Source organism: Mirounga leonina, unplaced genomic scaffold (assembly GCF_011800145.1).
Source record: "Mirounga leonina isolate KUSES-001 unplaced genomic scaffold, KU_Mleo_1.0 Mir_176, whole genome shotgun sequence".
NCBI classification, from domain to species: domain Eukaryota; kingdom Metazoa; phylum Chordata; class Mammalia; order Carnivora; family Phocidae; genus Mirounga; species Mirounga leonina.
In genome coordinates this window covers 59,528,683-59,549,642 of record NW_023270454.1, presented here as the reverse complement: position 1 = coordinate 59,549,642, position 20,960 = coordinate 59,528,683, and the positions used below count along the sequence as shown (strand labels likewise).

At 33.5% G+C, this 20,960-nt stretch overlaps 1 protein-coding gene across 1 annotated transcript in view; it reads left to right on the top strand.

Annotated features, from left to right (window-relative positions):
• The window catches only part of ADAD1 (adenosine deaminase domain containing 1), a 49,966-nt gene that overhangs the window by 2,955 nt on the left and 26,051 nt on the right, over nucleotides 1–20,960 (top strand). Inside the window, exons 3-8 of the mRNA XM_035023132.1 lie at nucleotides 549–716; nucleotides 6,651–6,719; nucleotides 11,325–11,450; nucleotides 14,990–15,113; nucleotides 17,020–17,190; nucleotides 18,782–19,011. Of these exons, the coding sequence (XP_034879023.1) occupies nucleotides 549–716; nucleotides 6,651–6,719; nucleotides 11,325–11,450; nucleotides 14,990–15,113; nucleotides 17,020–17,190; nucleotides 18,782–19,011 (888 nt within the window). The remainder of the gene's footprint in view (nucleotides 1–548; nucleotides 717–6,650; nucleotides 6,720–11,324; nucleotides 11,451–14,989; nucleotides 15,114–17,019; nucleotides 17,191–18,781; nucleotides 19,012–20,960) is intronic.

The following is a 20,960-nucleotide window of genomic DNA, read 5'->3' as shown; positions in this document are numbered from 1 at the left end:
TCCTCCCCTCCACTTGTCCTTAAGGCTGTGGTGGTGTGAATTGCTAACCATAACTCCCTGATAGGTTCACAAGATTTCTGCAAAGGGATCCCTTTTATTCTGGAACTTATATAAGAGTATCAGAGCACTCAGAAGGTGGGAGAAATTCAACTTTATTGGTATTGAATTTCAAAAAGAGAGAGCTATTACCAGAGGCTCCACATTTTACCTCTCATTGGTCATTCAGTAGGTATTTGGATGCTTACTATTGCCAGGCTTCATTATACAAGACACTGTTGCTCCATGTATGATCTGTACTCTAAAGCTGTCCCTACTGTTCATGCTGAATCTGGAGCTAACCTGGCTGCTTGACCGGTTTCTCAGAACTGGTTCAGGGGCTCACCCAGAGTTACTTTTAACCTGCATTGGCTCTAAAAAACAAAACACAAAACTGATAGGCCAAGATGGTTTTCCACAATTTTTGTACTGGGATATTTTTCTCTATCAAATGTCACTTGCAAGATCATACTGTGAATTATTGCAGCATTCCTTCTGACTTCTTTTTCAAGGTAATGTTATGGGACCATATTTTGCTTTTTGTGCTGTGGTGGATGGTATTCAATATAAGACTGGACTGGGACAAAATAAAAAGGAGTCTAGATCCAATGCAGCGAAATTAGCTCTCGATGAGCTTCTACAATTGGATGAACCTGAACCAAGAATTTTAGAAACAGCAGGTAAATACTCTTGATTATAAAGTATTTTTAAAATGTATCTTTTTCCAGAAGGAATCACCTGAAGGATTTGTTAATGAAGAGTTAACGTGGCAACTGCAAGATAGAAGTAGCAGAATTTATTTCCTTCCATTGCTATCTGATTGCTGACATGTTAATATTAGTTAAAATGCTCTCATATAGGGGATTAAAAGTACATTTATGGTGATGAGTACTGAGTAATGTATGGAATTGTTGAACACTATATGGTACACCTGAAGTTATATAATACTGTATATTAATTGTACTGGAATTTAAAATAAAAATAGCAAAGAAAAGAATAAAAAAATTTAAAAAGTTTTATATAAAAGAAAAAAATGCTCTTGTAGTTTCAGCACCATAAGCTATAAACATGTTGACTGAATTGTCTCATAATTTATCAGATTCTCAATAGCTTCACATCTAGAAACTTGATTTTCTCTGTAATTTATTGGATTCTTACTATGCTCTTAATACTGTGCATTTAATGCTTAGAGTTTTTAAATGCAATTTTTGTTAAGTTTGCCTATCTATATTAAATTCAGTAATGATAAAGCTACTTGAGAAAATAATGGCCTAAAGCAACATAGCAAATTAGGTTAATTAAACTCCAGAATTAGATTGCTCAGGTTGAAATATTGACCCTGGATAGGCAAGTTATTTGCTTTCTAAACCTGTTTCATCATTTAAAACATGGGGACATTAAAAAAATAATAAGTAATAAAAAATGGTGACTCTGATAGTAACTACCTCCTGTGGCTGTTCTTAGGATTAAATAAATAATGCATGCAAAGCTCTCAACCAGTGCTTGGTGAATAATTAGTAATAAAATGATAAGTAACTTTTATTAAATATTAATCAGTTTGAGGAATATGTTACCATTTTATATACGTGTTAGCATAATAAGCAGTTTTTGTCAGTGGTCACTTAATGGTAGATTACATTTAGGTTTATCCGTAAATAAGTTAACTTTAAAAAAACAAATTTGATTTAAGCAGCGATGATAAATTCATTCTTTTTAAACTCAAATCATCACTTTTATTGTACTATTGCTTTTTTTGTTTTTAGTCTATTCATTTTTTCTTTCGTAATACTTAAGCTCATTTTGTTCTTTAAGTTTAACTCTTATTTCATGGCCTTTTATTTTTGTTGTTTAATTAAAACCATTTAGTAATGAAAAATGATTTACTTTGGTACATGTGAGTTTTGATGTGTAGTTTTTTTTATTGTTTTCAAATAGTTTGTCATATTTTGTATTAAGTACTTAGGGAAGTATTTTGTTCATTTTTATGTTATTTTCTGTTCACTGTTTTTCAGATTAATTTTTCAGGGCTAGGTATGATTTTATCTTATACATGCTGGCAATATAAATGTCATTATCTTTATTTTATTGAAATACGTTGATTCTTACATGTTATTTGACCTATAAAAGCAATGATGCAGTGATTTCATTTTGTTAGAGAGTATAAGAAATTTTTAAAATCAGTATAAAGTTATTTCTTTTTAATCTTGCATATTTTATATATGTTATATATGTTTTTGGTCTTGAATTTTTTTTTAATTCTCACAGTGCTACTTTTAGTTACCTTTTGAGGTTGTTTAATATCTTTATCCTGTTTTGCTTTTAATAATTTTCTATTGTGCATAAAATTGGTTGTTATATGTAAACAATGAATCGTGGATCACTACATCAAAAACTAATGATGTATGGCGACTAACATAACATAATAACATTTAAAATATAGATTTTTTTGACATAAAAAATACTTCAATAAAAAATTTAACATTTGCCTTTATTATGAATGGTAAGTGTCATGTTATGGTTTTTTTTTTCCTTTTGTCCTGTGGATAATGTTTTCTTTGTTTTTTCTTTTAAATATTTGGAGGGTCTGTACTGATTTTAACCTAGAAATTTATCTTTCTGATACGAATTCAATTTTGATAATTTTGAGTTTTGATTTTATCACTTGATAATTTTGCTATCTTTACCAATATTCATATTTGTTCATCATTCATTTATTCAGTCTCACACTCATTTATCCTCTGGGTGAACAAATCCTACTCACCTGGAGCTTAGTGTGATGAGTGACTTATTTCTTTTATAGATATGCCTTTGCCTTTCCAGAGTCTTTAACAAATTAATGTGAAATGCAGAACCGGTGACAAATAATATTCTTAAGGCATTCCTTCAGTATATTAATGGAAATTCTTTATATGTGATTATTTTATCAGCTATTAACCCACCTAGGTATATCCCCAGCAATATTTTCCCAGGTTCCTTCCAACTGTAGAATGCTAGAATCAGGATATCTATATTTTCAGGATGCGCTGTGATCCAAGGACTGTGGTAGGTATTGGGAATCAAAAATCAAGTAAGATCTGTCCTCTACCCTCAAGAAACTAAAATGCTTTGTTGAAATTACATTAAAACATGTCTACACAATTTCCCAAGCATCTAATTTAATTGTCAGAAAAGGATGTTTATGATTGGCTTCTAATGATAAATACTTTTTCCCTAAGGGTCTTTAAAATGCTTAACTAGGGCTAGCAAATGTTTTGCCTGATGGGCTACAGTTTTTAGTTTCTAAATATCTATCTTCTGCCTTCTCTGTGAAAATTAAGGTAGCACTTCCCCATCTCCACTGATGCCCCTTTTTATATTCACCATTGTTTTCTCAAAGAGTGCCAATAGTACCTTAATTATGATTAAAGGTTTTTTTAATAATGTATTTTTTCTTACAGAGCCTAGTAATAATTTAATTTAATAATTCAATTAGATCACCTTTTTCTTTACATTCTTTAAAATGTCCTAAACAGCTGAGTTTAAAGATTTATTTTTCTTGTGAAGGGATATGGAAGATAAGAGCTGAGTATTCCTTTTCTTTGCTGTGAGCTTTATATCTCTGATCTACTGATTTATAACATAAAACTTAAAAAACTTATTTTTAATTTTTTCAGAATTTTGAACTCATCAAAATTATTTTCCATGTATATCTTTTCATATTTTTACATGATGTTCTTAAAGTATAATCTTATTTTTTTAATTATACTTCTGGCTCTAATTTTTTCAAGGATAGTGTTATTAATGATACTTCGTTAAGTTTTGAAAATCTTAACACTTTAAAAAAAAACTTTTTTTTTTTTAATTTTTATTTGAAGTAAGCTCCATGCCCAACATGGGATGGGGCATGAACTCAATGACCTGAGATTGAGTTGCATGCTCTACTGACTGAGCTAGCCAGGCACCCAGAAAATCTAACACTTTTTGACACAGTGATTTAAGAATCTGGTTCTAGGGGCACCTGAGTGGCTCAGTTGTTAAGTGTCTGCAAAGTGGAATCATACAGTATTTGTCTTTTTATGGCTGGCTTTTTTCACTTATAATGTCCTTAAAGTTTATCTACATTGCAGCATGTGCCAGAATTTCCTTCCTTTTTAAGATTGAATAATATTCTATTTTATGTATATACCACATTTTTTTTTATCCATTCATCCATTGATGGATACTTGGATTGCTTCAACTTTTGGCTATTGTGAATAATGCCGCTATTAATGTGGGTGTACAGATAGCTATGACATTCTGGTTTCAATTCTTTGGGTTTCATACCCAGAAGTGGAATTGCTGGATCATTTGGTAATTTTATATTTAATATTTTTTTAAGAACTGCCATATTGTTTTCCATAATGGCTACACCATTTTACATTCTTACTTACAGTGCACAAGGGTTCCAGTTTTTCCACATCCTCACCAACACTTGTTATTTTTTCCTTTTTTTTGATAGTAGCCATTCTGCTGGGTATGATGTGGCATCTCATTGTGGCTTTGACTTGCATTTTCCTAATGATTAGTAATGGTGAGCATTTTCTCATGTGCCATTTGTGTATCTTCAGAGAAATGTGATAATTCATTTCCCCATTTTTGAGAGGGGTTATTGGGGTTTTTTTTGTTGAGTTTTAGGAGTCCTCTCTATAGTAATTCCTTCCTTATTCACGGCTTCACTTTCCACGGCTTCAGTTACCTGTGGTCAGCTGTGGTCTGGAAGCAGATGATCCTCCTTCTGACATATCAGAAGGTTAATAGTAGCCTAACACTGTCACAGTGCCTATGCCATTCACTTCACTTCATCTCATCACACTTTAAAATCTCACATCATTACAAGAAGGGTGAGTACAGTACAATCATATATTTTGAGAGAGAGAGAGACTATGTTCATATAATTTTTATTACATTATACATGTTGTTCTATAATTGTTAATCTCTTATTGTGCCTAATTTCTAAATTAAACTTTATCAGCTGGACATATGTATAGGAAAAAACATCATATATAGGATTTGGTATTATCTGTGGTGGAACTAATCCCCTCAGATAAGGGAAAGGCTACTGTGTATTCTGGATATCAATCCCTTATTAAATACGTGATGTGCCAATATTTTCTCCCTTTTTGTGATTTGCATTTTTACTCAGTAGTGGTTTTTGATTCACAAAAGTATTTAATATTGATGAAGTTGCAATTTTTTCTTTGTTGCCTGTACTTTTAGTGTCCTATCCAGGCAGTTATTGCCAAATCCGGTGTCGTCATCAAGCTTTTCTCCTGTTTTCTTCTAAGTGTTTCATGGTTTTCACCGTTATGTTTGGGTGTTTGATGCATATTGAGTTAATTTTTGTATATGGGGTTAGGTAGGGGTCCATCTTCAATCTTTTGCATGTGGATATCTAGTTTTTCCAGCATCATTTATTGAAAAGACTGCCCTTTCACCCTTTGAATGAATGATACTGGCCCCCTTGTCAAGAATCATTTGAGAAAATATGTGAGAATTTATTTCTGGGTTCTCTATCCCATTGGTCTAGGTATCTGTTTTTATGCTATTACCATACTGTTTTGATTTATTGTCACTTTGTATTAAGTTTTGAAATAGGAAGTGTGAGTCCTTCAACTTTGTTCTTTTTCAAGATTATTTTGCCTATTTGTGCATGGTGCTTTAAAATGCAGGCCAGCATGTGCAGTCATATTTTCTTTATTGAAACTATTTGTGCTTGATGAACAGGATTTAATATTTTTGGTTTTCATTCTACCTGAGCCCAACTCTCTTGAGCAAATGGAAAAAATCCATCTTTCTCTGAGTTTTTAAAGTTCTGCTTATTTAAAGTCCAGAGTGTATATATCTAACTATAGTTAGCCTTTGCTTAACTAACATGAGCCACAAGATGACATTGCCAGTCTTTCCTTGCTAATTCTGACATATTCAGTCAGTATTTTGTCTTACTCAGAATTAAGTCCGGAATAGCAGTATTTTTTGCTTCCTTTGTTCTTATGAATGATTCTTGAAAGATACTAATTTAGTTGAACCTTTGCTCTTGGAAACTCTGCATTTAAACTTTTCTGTTCTTTTTTGTTTTGTTTTTTTTTGGTTTAATGTCATGTTCTTTTTTTGTTTTTCCTGGATACCCTAACCCGGGATCTAAATTGGAAAGCCATTGCAAAGAATGAGACTAAAAACTTTGAAAACTGAATGTAGTATCCCCCTAGGAAAAAACGATAACTTTTACTTATTAAATTTTGATAGGATATTAATTTTAAGTATTTTGCATATTATTACTGTAAATAGAAAATTGTTCATGAGCATTTAAAACAAGGTTTCATTCTAAATGCTTTTTGGAATGTGGCGTCTATGACAACAAAAACTATATAGCAGCATAAGGTCAGGAAGTCCATAACTGTGTATAATTTCAGTATAGAAAAGACATTTATCAAGGCTGAGCTAATGGATTTTTGATGGCCTGGAGTTGGCAGAACTATACAGAAAAAATAATCATTCTAAGATTGCTATTGATTATAGAATAGTAAAATACTTGTTCTTTGAACATTGAAGTTTCATGTTTATTTATGTTGCTTTTGTTTTGTTTTGTTTTTTTACAGGTCCTCCTCCTATCCCTGCAGAACCTGTTGTTTCACCTGAACCAGTATATGTCTCAAAAGTACATTATGGTAGGAAAGTCCTTTATGATGTTCTTTTTTAGAAGAGTAACCCAATAAAAAATTATAATTCACATATAATTAAAATATGCTTAGGTATGAATATCTACATTAGTATTTTATTCAAACCTGTCACACTTCTACAAGGAGGAGAATTTCCTTCTGTACTGTGCTAAAAAAGAGAAATAAGGAAGGGAGAGGAAAGATTGAAGAAATGGCTTTTTTTCTAGAAAGGAGGTGGTTCATCAGTTTCATATAGCTGCTCTTTTGAGAATGCTTTGCTTTGGTAGGCTTGTCATTAATGAAAACCGATGGCTTTCTGGTGCTTAATGGTTGGGACATTTATTTTAAATCTATTTACTTTTAATGGCAGTTATTTGTCACTCAAGCTCAAGAAAACTACAACTACAATTGCAGTTACTAATTGTATGGTCTACAATCAGCTACTTCTGCATGTACCTTAAATTTTCATCTATAAAATGGCCATAACAATAATTATTTCATAGCATAATTATGAGGATTAAATGAATTCATAGATGTAAAATACTTAAATCAGTGCCAGTAGATGCTTCCTAAATAGTAACCTTTTATTATAACACTTTGTCATATTCGACATTGTGTGGTGGTATTTGTATACTTTTCCTATCGGATTATGAAGCCTCTGAAAGTCAGGAACTTATTTCTATGTGGCTTACATAGTAGTTAACACTTCAGACTTCAAAGTTTAGAATACTTACAGAAATAAAAGGAAAATGAGCTTTTCTTTCTCTTCTAGGTCTGGAGATTAGGGTTTAAAAACCAACTTTGCCTATTCAGACTTGGTTTGTCCATTTTTTTTTTTTTTTAATTTACATTATCTTTCTAAAACAGAGAAAAACTGTGCACATTTGTGACCTTGTTTGGAGTAAAAGGCCCAAACCAGGGAAAATAGGCCTATTCAAATGGCAAAATTTACCAAAGTTTAATATAGTAATTTGATCTAACAGTCATAAGAATTGATGAAAAGAAGGGAAGTGAGGGATGAATCCAGCAATAATCATCCCTGAATATGGGAGAGGGCTCTAGTCTGTCTTTTCAGCCTCTGTGGGCAATTTCAATGAATAGTAGGACAGAATCTTGGTCAATGACCAACAATATGGGAAATTTCTGATATCTGAGAAAACACATCAGTCTGTGAAGAAGAAAGAAGATGTGGTTAACAGTATGTTTAAAGAAATACATGATTAGAGTCAAGTTTAGTAGGCTCAGACAGGAGTCAAGTTGTCAGAAAACGGAGAGCAAACCTCATCCTTCAAGCTTATGGGTAAACACAGGAGTTGGATGTTGTTGCCTTTGAAGAAAAAAGATTTGAGACCCATAATAATTTCCAAAACATCCTGTTGGGCCAGTTATAGAGTGTATCACTATTTCACAGCCTGTCTGCTTTGTTCTATTTCTAACTGGGCCACATTTCATTAAAAATAGCAATTATTTTGGGGTGCTTGGGTGGCTTAGTCCATTCAGGTTTTGACTCTTAATTTTGGCTCGGGTCATGATCTCCAGGTTGTGAGATGGAGCCCCGCATTGGGCTGCATGCTGAGCATGGAGCCTGCTTAAGATTCTCTCTCTCCCTTTGTACTTCCTGCCCCCCCCCCCAAATTAAACAAATAAATAAAAATTTTTAAAAAGTGATATTTTGGCTCTGAAGATAGGTTCAGGTTACCCATTATACTGAAGATCACTTGAAATTAGCTACTCGAAATCAAAGAAATGGTGTTAAATGGCATTATGTCATATTTTTATCTTATCCTTCATTTTCAGTAATTTGGGAGAACATTTTATTTCCTTAATAGCCAGGGTGTATGTATAAGGAAAATGGTATTACACTTGCTTTTTTTTTTTTTACATGCATTGGTAATAAGAGATACATTTAGTAACTGAGACTTGGTTATACTCACAATATTATTTCTTCAACATTGAATTAAGATCAAGAGGTATACTAGTATGTTGTTAAGTCCCAGATGTTCTTTATGATATTTAGGTGCAACCTTTAAGTGTGTAGCAGAATATTTTTTTTGCCCCATACACAATTCTTTTCATTTCATTTTATTTTATTTTACTTCATTTTATTTTATTTATTTTATTTATTTGACAGAGACACAGCGAGAGAGGGAGCACAAGCAGGGGGAGTGGGAGAGGGAGAAGCTGAGCGGGGAGCCCGAAGCGGGGCTCATGACCTGAGCCGAAGGCAGACGCTTAACAACTGAGCCACCCAGGTGCCCCACCCCATACACAATTCTTGCTCTATACTAATCTCAGTGTGTTTTTCTACTCTATATCATAACACAGTACTTGCTAATTATATATGACATGATCAAACAAATTATAGTACATTCATTCTATGGACTCATTAAGAAGGATGAGGTAATACTAATGTCTACCCTTGAGTGATGTCCAAGACCAAGTAAATGCAAAAGGTGCATTTTAGCATGAACCAGTTTTTGTTTTTTGAAGTTATATATATTTATAGATTCTCAAAATTTCTATTAGAAACTGGTAACATTGCCTGCATTTGGTGAGGGAACTTCTGAATGTATATTTTTATACTGCTGTTTCAGTGAAAAAAAAGTTAAATTTGGGGTGCCTGGGTGGCTCATTCAGTTAAGCTTCTGCCATCCCAGCTCAGGTCATGGTCCCGGATCCCAGGATAGATCCCTGCATCAGGCTTCCCACTCAGCGGGGGGTCTGCTTCCCCCTCCAACTTTCCCCCATCTTGTGCTCTCTTGTGCTCTCTCTCCCCCTCTCAAATAAAATCTTTAAAAAAAAGTTAAATATCATTAAATGGATACTGCTTCTTCTGTATCATGAGTTTTTGGTGATATGCAGAGCCAAGTTGCTGAGTACTTCTCGTATTTTTACTACGTAAGGAACAAAGACTAATTTATACACCACACATTGATGGTTTTGTTGTACCAACTTTAGTGAAATATATGCTAATATGCAATTATAGTAATAATTGGCACCTCCACATTATATGCTTTGTGATAAGATAGAAGAATATAGCTATTCATTCTTTTTTCTCTCAGAGCTTCATTTTGTGATGAATTTTGTGATTGTTCACATTATTCTTGATCATGTGAATTTGTTTTTGCTAAGAAGAGAGCATTACAATAGTAACAGAAAAATTAAAGTTTAACAAATATAAACTAAAGCATGTAAGTGGCCTAACTGAAATGGGTTATGTCCCATTAGCAGAATGTTAGCTTAGATTGCTAACATCATACTTTTATCATTTGTGTGCTTTTTTTAATGTAATGATAATTAAGTAGGTAAAAATGATTTGTGAAAATTATAGTTATTCATTTAATATATAATGGATGACAGCAAAGTTGTTTCATTGCTTTTTTTCCTCAAAATATGAAATGGACTGCGAACCCCTTGATAGACTACTTAGCAACCATCATGAAACATCAGGAACTCTCGGTGGCTTACAATTAAACTTTGAGAAACACTATATTAGGTGATTCTGTGACCTCTCATTCTCTAGAACAATGGTTCTTCATTAGGGATACACAAAGCAACAAATGGCCAGGGCCTTACCAAGAATCTTAATTTTAAGCTCTGTCATGTTTTTTAAAAAAAGAGAAAGAGAAGAACCATGGGTGACTTTTGATGTATATTCTTGGTTATAAACTGTTCTCTAGTGATCCTAGTTACCTAAAACTATCTTTATCTCCTTTCAAAGTTTAGGACTTTTTTTAGTGGGAACATGGACTATATCAAGGGTCTAAGTGCTTTGCAGTAGTTCTCAGTGGGGCAAATACTAAGGAGTTTATTTTATTTTATTTTTTAAAGATTTTATTTATTTATTTGACAGAGACAGCCAGAGAGAGAACACAGCAGGGTAAGTGGGAGAGAGAGAAGCAGGCTTCCCGCTGAGCAGGGAGCCCGATGCGGGGCTCGATCCCAGGACCCTGGGATCATGACCTGAGCCGAAGGCAGACACTTAACGACTGAGCCACCCAGGCGCCCCTAAGGAGTTTATTTTAATTGTCACAGTGTTGAAGGAAGACTACTGGCATTCAGTGAGATGTTGGTTGGCAATATGGGATAATCCTATTCAAAGAAATGACTAGTGTCTTGTATGACTTTTGAATATTTCATTAAATGTAGATCAATAATTCTAATATGTAGTATTAAGAAATTTTTTTACAAGGAGTTTTCCATAAAGCTCAATAATATAGGGGCGCCTGGGTGGCTCAGTCGTTAAGCGTCTGCCTTTGGTTCAGGTCATGGTCCCAGGGTCCTGGGATCGAGCCCCGCATCGGGCTCCCTGGTCTGCGGGAAACCTGCTTCTCCTTCTCCCACTCCCCCTGCTTGTGTTCCCTCTCTGGCTGTTTCTCTCTCTCTGTCAAATAAATAAATAAAATCTTTAAAAAAAAAGCAGCTCAATAATATAGTCTTTTTTTAGATTGAATGCTTTAAAATATCAATCATGACATAAATTATTATTTGCTCTCCCATATCTATAAATTACAAACTCACTCAATTGTAATGTTATATAATAGGAATAATAGAGGCCTCTGGGAGAAAGCACCATGTTCTTCAGATTCATATTCCATTTCATTTTTTTTCCAGAAGGAAGACATATTCAGTATGCAAAGATTTCACAGATTGTTAAAGAAACATTTAATCAACTAATTTCCAGTCATTCAGAATATCTGAAATGTAGCAATTCCTTGGCTGCTTTTATAATTGAAAGAGGTAAGTCCAAATATTTGGGATGTGTTGGTTTGTAGAACAACTATTAAATATCCTAATCATTTGAGCTATATATAGTAGTATTTTAACTATCTTTGACCCTTTTTACAGTGGTGTTGCATTGATTGATTTGAAGTGGCCTTTTCTAGTGGGTATGGATCATTAAATACAAAGGCTCTCAAAGTTAAAGTATACTAACCAGAAACTAATGGAGAACTGCAGAATGGTAAAATGCCTAACATTTTAAACAACAACTCTGTTGGAACTACTACCAACCTGAAATCTAATTTTCATTGTAACAAACATTGAGAAGGTCTAGATAAAAATGAACATATTTTCTCTTTTAAGTAAGAAAGGATTACAATATGAAAAATCATGAAACTTTTTTTCTTGTGCGTATTATGATATGATTCCAACTACATTTTATCTTTTATTTACCCTTTAGTGTTCTAGGTTGATCATTAATTAAAAGTATTTGGATTTTATATTCATTTCCGAGTAAGAGAGATGATATAAAACAAATTTAAGATTTGGTTCCTATTCTTAAGGAGTTTTTATAATTTAGGTGGGGAGAGAAGATATATGTAGATATGGATATTTATATATAAAATCTATATGTCTGTAGATATGTTTATATGTAAAACTATGTGTTTATATATCTATCTATATACAGATACCTATATATAAAATTATTTTCTGTAATCCAAAAATGCATGAGAATTCACAGATAGTAGAGAACTGATAGAGTGAAAATCTTTGGGTACTAAACTTTAAGTGTTAATAAGACTTGGATAAATAGAGGAAAGGACATTTTTGGAGAGAGAAAGACATAAAGGAAGAAAGCAGCAATGAGAAAACTTTATGGAACAATGAGAAATTTATTACTAGTGCAGAGAAGTATATATATACAGGGGTAATACAGAATATACTTACGTTGATAAGATGTTACCAGATTATGGAGTCATTTAAAATCCAGTCAGAAGTTGGATTTAATGAGATAGATAGTAAGTGGTGAAAGACTTTTGGTTAGGGATTGATACAGTACTGTTAATTGTTGGGAACAGAACAAGACTTAGCTCTGCCACTTACATGACTTTGGGCATGTTATATACTTAACATCTCTCTGCTTCAGTTTTCTTCTAACTTCTTAAAAATAGAAATAATCTCTACTTCATGGAGTTACTAGGATTAGATGTGATAATACAATTAAAATACTTGGCACAGTACTTGGCATTTAGGAAAAGCTTAAATTACATTTGTAATGATTAAAGTAAGTTGATGTTTAAGCAATAATTGCCAACTTTTTTTTTTTTTTTTTAAATACTATGAGGATTGGGCCTGAATTAGGGAATCATAACTTAGGTGACTGTGATGGAGCTGCTTATGTTAGAGTTGAGAATAGGGAAAGAAAAATTTCTTTAGAAATTGATGTGATAAGATGAAAGTGACAACAAATGATAGATGAAATGAGATGAATAAAACATAACATTTCAAGTTCACATAGAGAACGGTGTTTCCATATACACTGGAATGTGGAAGCTGATGTGAAGTTGTGTGAATAGCATGGATGAGAGTAATAAATCTGGTTTCAAAATACAGTTGTGAATGTGGGGTGGGGAAAGACGGAGTAAAATCAAGTACATTATTCCTGGAGTAATTCACACAATCAATACATACTTAAAATGTATTAGAAACCTCAAATGGGTATTCCTCACTGCCCAGCCAGCCTGTGTCTACAGTAGGGTTGATCATATTCCCTGAAATGTCCATTACATACTTTCCTTTGTCCTCAGATATCCTACATTCTCTTTTCCATCCTTGCTTTCAGCTAATGGCCATGCCTCATAATTTTTAATTGTGTCGTAAGAAGCTGTCAAATCAAAACTTTCTTCTGTTCTCTACCACCATATCTATGTAATTTGTGCTCATCTTCTCTACTGTGAGTGGAAGAAGGATCTTTCCTCTTATAGCTAATCACTTCACTTAAATTTTGGTTCCATTCCCTCTCACATCTTGATGCATTCCTTCTTTTGGTTATCCCCTCTTTTTCCTGCATTATCAAACTAGCATCTCCCTGAAACATGGCAGGTCGAGTTACAGAGTTGAAATAGAAACTGAGTTTCTATTTATAACTCAGAACTTTACATCACCATTCCAGAGCTTACACTGACACTATATACTTTTACCATCACCATCCCCTCCTTACTAGAGCAGCTACATTTGTGATAATGGAACTTTTTGTTTTTTCCATCTAATTTTATTCCTCCTCCAGCTTTCTCCATCTCAGTAAATGGCATTTCCCCAGTTGCTCAGACAGACGAAAAGGCTAAGTCCTTTCCCTAATACCCTACAATTTATCTCTAAGGTTTATTATGTCTCCAGACTCTCAGATCTGATTATTCTTTTCCAACCACCCTTCATTACTCGAGTCTTAAATCATTATGTCTTCAGCTTCTTGGACTTACACCATTCTCCACATAAAGGAGTGATCTTAAAATGTAACCCAGTGTGGTTTTTCACTCCCTTACCCTCAGTAGCTTCATCATAGCTCTTGGGTAAAATCCACAAACTCCTTAGCATGGTTTATGATGCTTCATTTTCTAAACTCATCTTATGCCATTCCCTTCACTCTTTCCTGGAGCAGCTATACTGGTCTCTCTTTGCCCAGGGTCTGCACAAGCTCTTTCTTTTGACTGCAATACCCTTTACCTCACTCGTGCTGCTCACTCTTCATACTGCTCACTCTTCATACTGAAACTTAAATTTCAATTTCATAAAGAGAGATTCTGCAGCTAGTTTGCATGAGGTAACCTTCCCCCCATTATTCTTACATTGGCCCCATATTTTTTTCCTTTAAAGCATGTATCAAAGTTTGTGGTTTGTTTAGTCTTTTTCTGTCTCTTATTAGAAGCTTCATGAGGGCATGTCTTGCTCAACATTTTATTCCTAGCATCTACTTTAGCACCTGGAACTTTGTTTGAAAGTCTAAAATTAGAGATTTTCTGAAATCATCAACATGGAAGTAAAAGAAAAAACAGGAGAATATTCTAGAGAAAAAAGAGCAATGAGCTTAGTGGGTACACTATAGAAAGGCCTCATAGGATGTGAAAGGAAAAAAGAATTGTATAAGGAAATCTCAAATGGGGTACAGCAAAAAGTAAATGGAGCAAAACTATTAGAAAAAGAATAAGGGGGCGCCTGGGTGGCTCAGTTGGTTAAGCGACTGCCTTCGGCTCAGGTCATGATCCTGGAGTCCCGGGATCGAGTCCCGCATCGGGCTCCCTGCTCGGCAGGGGGTCTGCTTCTCTCTCTGACCCTCCTCTCTCTCATGCTCTCTGTCTCTCTCAATAAAATAAAATAAAAAAAAAAGATATCATCAGAAACATTTAAAAAAAAATTGTTTCCTAGAACTCTTATTTGGAACTGTGGAATTTTTCCATCTTTTTGGTCAATATAAGTAATTTTAAAATGGCAAGGTAGAGGTTGAACATAGGGAAGAAGGAGGTCAAAATAACCTGCTACTGTTAACCTTTTCCTTTCAGCTGGACAGCATGAAGTTGTAGCTATAGGCACAGGTGAATACAATTACAGCCAGTGCATTAAGCCAAATGGAAGAGTGTTACATGACACTCATGCTGTTGTTACAGCAAGAAGGTCTCTCCTTAGGTAAGGTAACATGTATATTTAATGCCACCAAATATTAATGCTTTCAGCCCAAAGTAACCACCTATCAGTATCTTTATTCACAAATGGAATTTTACTGATCATTGAGCCATGGATATGACAGTCTTTCCATGTCATTTTTGAAAACCTTACGGTAACTGCAGTGTCTATAATCTGTGGATTTTAGTGGCTTCTATTATCGAGACCTTATGAACTCAGTTTTAAGAGTTCTACAACTTTTTTTTATTATACCATCTTTATTACTGATCAAAGTAATTGGAATATATAGCTTTATATCTGGACCAAGTAGGCTTAGTAATATTCACCTCCCCCCAAATTAGTCATATTTATCCAAAGACATTGCCAGAAACCAGTAAGTTTCCATTTATGAGGTCTATGCAAAGTTTACTGTATAGCAGAATGTAGATATGGTATTCTTTTTTTTTTAATTAAAGTATAGTTGATATATAGTGTTATACATGTTAATGTTCAACACTCACTACACTCACCGCCATGGTAAATATAGTCACCATCTGTTACCATATGATGTTATCACAGTATTACTGATTCTGTTCCCTTTGTTATACTTCTCATCCTCCTGACTTGTTTGTTTTATAACTATAAGTTCGTACAGGCTGGCAGATCTTAAGGAGAGAGAAAAGGGCTGAGGTGAGCATACCTAGTTTCTTTTCCCAAATTCTTCAGTAGTCACTCTGCTCCTTACAAAAGGAGTAAATAGCAGGTAGGAGAGAAAAGCCAGGAATGTTACTCCTTAGAAGTTCCTTCATATGAAAAGTGAGAAATTTGTTTTCTTCTCTAGGATCCACCAGATTATGGTTCTGTTAAGCCATTGAGCTTACTTTTTATAAAACTTTTTTATGGAAATTTTCAAACACAAGTTAGAATAGGATAATGAATTCTATCATTCAGGTAATCAACATTCTGATACCAGTATCCAATGAGCATATCCAGTTATCAGCGTATCTAGTTATCAGCATTCTGCTGTTCTTATTTAACCTGTGCATCCTCACTTTTTGTTGATGGTATTTTCTTTGGTAGAGTATTTTAAAACAAATTTAGACATTATTTTGCCTGAAAAACTTTAGTACATGTCTCTATAAGGAAAGAATCATATAATCTTAAAAGGAAAGGAAAGTTTTTGAGAAATCCATGAAGGTAATGCAAGTCGTTGTCCCTCTAATCCTCATTGGTGCTTATTAAGTTATTTGACCTCTTTAAAATTACCTCTTCTATATTTATTTCTTCCCATGCTTGGCCCTGTTATATGCTTGTGCTGAATTTTCTTACTATTTCTTACTATCTCTGATGAAAGGGCTAAAATCATGTTTTTTATTTAATAAGCAAAATAGTATTTGTCCCCTGATGTGATTAGTATTAGTTTTTCAGGAGATTTGTTTCATATCTCAGTATAACTTATGGTCTTCATTGTATTGTTCTTGTACTTCTGTGTTTTTGTCTTTAAAACCACTAAGGAGCAGGAACCACAGTTGTTGTTTGTCTGAAAGTAGAAGCAAGGCAGAATTTTGACACTTCAGGTAGGAGACTGAAAGCAGAACTGTCTGAGAACAAAGAGAGGGATCAGTAGAGAAATGGGTCTTTTGCAGGATATGACAATTGAGGACTCAAATGTGAAATGAGTGGAATGGTAGTCCAGGAATGGCACTTTTAGGCAGATCACATGTCAGACTGGGCTCCAGTTGAGGACTTCTTACAGGATTTAATGCTTCATTAAATAAGGTTAAAGTTATTTTCGGAGTTCTTATCAATATCAAAACTTTCCACATGGGGAGGGACATTGCTCACAACACATATGAATAGGAATATGACACTTAAGATAAATTACTTTAAAATTTTATTACTTGATAAAGTTATAACCCTTTTATTTTAGGTACTTTTATAGACAGCTTCTACTCTTCTACAGCAAAAATCCTGCTATGATGGAAAAATCAATATTTTGTACAGAACCAGCTTCTAATCTACTCACTCTCAAACAGATTATCAACATTTATCTCTATATGAACCAGTTGCCTAAAGGGTCAGCTCAAATTAAGTCACAATTGTAAGTATCATGGAAGTTGTTTTTAAAATCAGTCAGGATGGCTGTATCATATATTCTGAATCCCTACAACAATAGAACAAGTAAATTCATATCTGTTCGTATTCTCCCTCTGGCTTGAGGTGTTATTTGTGGCCTGCTAGAGGGCCACTCAATCAGATCTGATCTATTACTACTCAATCTGATCTATTTCTACTTCTCCACTCCTCCCCTCCACTCGATCTGATACACTACTACTACTTAAATATTTCCATGTACTCTACCACTTTCTTTCTATGCTGTTGAAAATTTTTTTCTTTCGAGTTTTAAGGCTTCATAAATGTTAGGAAAGCATGGATTTATGCACTCTCAAATACTAATACAGGCGCTAAGAAAAATGCAGTTTGTTTTTCTAGTCAATTTGTAGCCAAAACTTCATTATCTTGATGAATGGGTAGCATCAGCATGAAATTGAAACAGTACAGACAAGCACAGAGGAGAAAGCAAGTCTGACTATCTAGAGATAACCATGGTTAATACTTTGTTATAAATTCTTCCAGTTACACATTTGAAAACAAGGACAAGGAGGGTTCCTGGAGAAATTCAGGACAAATGATTTTACATTTAATTTTTTAACATTTTATTGGAGAAGAATCTTGAATACAAATTGTCAGGGTTTTTTTTTTCTTCATTCTCTTTGTAGTTTTTAAAAATTTTCATACAGAGAAAATAACTGTGGTAGGAACAGAAATTAGGTTTCCAGTTGATTTTAAGGGACATAAAGGCAGTAAAAAGAATTTATCTTTGTCATAAGGTCTACATATGGTTAATTTCTCTTTGGTATTAATCTTGTGGAACCAAGTCACTCCATTCCTACCTTGCTTTAGTTTCGCATCTGTTTCTGTTACTAGAATTAAATGTACACTGGCAAGTTAGGTTTGAAAACAATTCTTAAGTACATATAGATTTTATTTTGTCAACTTTGTTTTTTCTTTTTTTATTATGTTAATCACCATACATTACATCATTAGTTTTTGATGTAGTGTTCCATGATTCATTGTTTGTGTATAACACCCAGTGTTCCATTCAATACATGCCCTCTTTAATACCCATCACCAGGCTAACCCATCCTCCCACCCCCTCCCCTCTAGAATCTAGTTAACTTTGTTTTTTATTTTTTAGATTTTTTATTTAAATTCCAGTTAACATACAGGGTAATACTAGTTTCAGGTGTACAGTATAGTGATTTAACACTTCCATACAACACCCGGTGCTCATCACAACAAGCGCACTCCTTAATCCCATTACCTAGTTCACCCATCCCCCTGCCCACCTCCCCTCTGGTAACCATCAGTGCATTCTCTGTAGTTAAGAGTCTGTTTCTTGGTTTGCCTTTCTCTCTCTTTTATTCCTTTGCTCATTTGTTTCTTAAATTCTACATATGAGTGAAATCATATGGTATTTGTCTTTCTCTGACTGACTTTCACTTACCAGAATACTCTCTAGCTCCATGCATGTCATTGCAAATGGCAAGATTTTGTTCTTTTTTACAGCTGAGTAATACTCCATTGTGTATACTTTGTTTTTTAAAGGAAAAAACCTTTCCTTTTTCTAGGCGTCTTAATCCACATTCTATATCTGCATTTGAAGCCAATGAAGAACTGAGTCTCCATGTGGCTGTTGAAGGCAAAATTTATCTGACTGTCTACTGTCCTGCAGATGTTGTTAATAGAGTAAGCAGTATGTCCTCAAGTGACAAATTGACAAGATGGGAAGTGCTTGGTGTACAGGGAGCATTGCTGAGTCACTTTATACAGCCAGTTTATATCAGCAGTATACTTGTTGGTAAGTGGGATTTCCGTACCTCCTGGCGTCTTTCCCTAAGTAAATATATTTTATATCAGTATAAAATCAGATTTTGCATACATGATCCTTTATTTAAGGTAAAAAACCACATTCATTGTTTCATTGAGCTTTTCATTTCATGGTAACTTGTGATCATACTTGGCATAATATGACTTCTATCTTATGAGGAGAAGAATTAATATTTTAAATTAGCCAGTTAGATGTATTATACCTTGAATGTACACTTTTGTTTGCACAATACTTAAATTTTTTCCCTTTCTTTTGGAAAAAGATGTTTCCTTGAACTTCTCAAGTCTAAAAGCTTATATTTAATCCTTAAAATAAGAAAAATCTTAAATGCCCATTTGGTTTTTTTGCTACCTTTTTCATACCTTTGGTTATGATCTGGATCCTTTTAATTTGTCAAATGAGTAGGAAGTAACTAGAACACAAGATAAATAATGTGAATTTGTAATTTACTTCTTTCTTTGGTGGGAGGTATTACAGAATTATGTAATTATATTTGAATTGTTTTTCAGACATTATGTCAGTAAACAATTTGGGGGCTCATTTGTATAGTTTTCATAAAGCCCTGAGTGTTGCAAAACTTTAATTTACCCCTTTAATTTAAACTTTAAAGTATTGAAATACTTTAAATACTACTGTTATTTGGTTCTTCTTTGCTTGCCATTAATTTTTTATAACAATTGCATGTGTAAGCTTGAGATCCTCATATGGGTAATAATTTTGTTTTCAGGTGGTGATATTTTCTGTTTTTTAAATTGATTTTTTGTTATTTATATATTTTATACCCATTTCTTAGGAATTTCTCTTACAGGTAATTTTTCAGTTCCATGTGTATATAAGATGCTATTTTTGTTTGGCTTTAATAAATTGTAAAAAGGAAAAGATTTATTTTCTAACATTAAGCTTATTTTCTTTGTATAGAAAATACATTACTTGATTCACAATTCAAAGGATTCAGAAGGATTTTCAGTGAAAAATTTCCCTCCCATCCTAGTCCCCAGGCACCCATTTTTGTTCAGTGGCATTCATTGTTACTAGTTTGTTGTTTTTCTTTCCAAAGATAGTTTATATTGATAGAAGTAAATGCATATTCTCTTTTTTCTTTCTTTTTGTATTTTGTATGAATAGGTAATACAGCTCATACTTTTCTGCATCTTGCTTTTTTCATTTAATAATGTATCTTGGAAATATTTCCATGTCGAGTATGTAAAGAATTTTCTCATTATTATTTGTGTCTCACTGTATGGTATGTCCTTGTATAAAGGTATCATAATTTAACCACTTGTAGGTTGAGGGAAATTTAGATTGTTTTCTAATTTTTTTCAGCTAGCAAAATGCTATAGTGAATGACCTTTTTATATTTGTTATTTGCACATGTAAAAGTATATCTGTCTCTAAGATGAATTCCTGGAAGTAGAATCACGGGCATGTATGCATTTGCAATTTTGAAAAATGTTATTAAGTTACCCTCCAAATCACATTCCCATTGGTAATATATGATAGTGCCAGTTATTCTTACCCTCAAAAGTAGTTACTTCTAAATCTGCTTTTTCCAAATATATATTCTTGTAGATGATACATTTCTTAGATTTAATTTGCTTACTAAATTTCTTTGGATTGTTTTCTTTTAGTCAGGTCTGATACTTTCTCAGGCACTTAAACTTATTTCAATTTCCTTTAAGAAAGGCTCTTTTTTTCCTTGAATGTCTATTAACTATCTAAGAATTGTCTATGTGTTCTCCAGAATCACAGCTTTCTTTGACTTTGGTGAATAAAATATAAAATTTGTCATTTATATGACATAACTCCATACTATATTTAGTTTCTTAAAAGGATGAGTATAGGTTCTTATAAAATCATTTAGTATTTAGCTAGTGGTTTGGGACAGGAGCTTAAAAATTAAATCTCTTGTCATTTTGAGT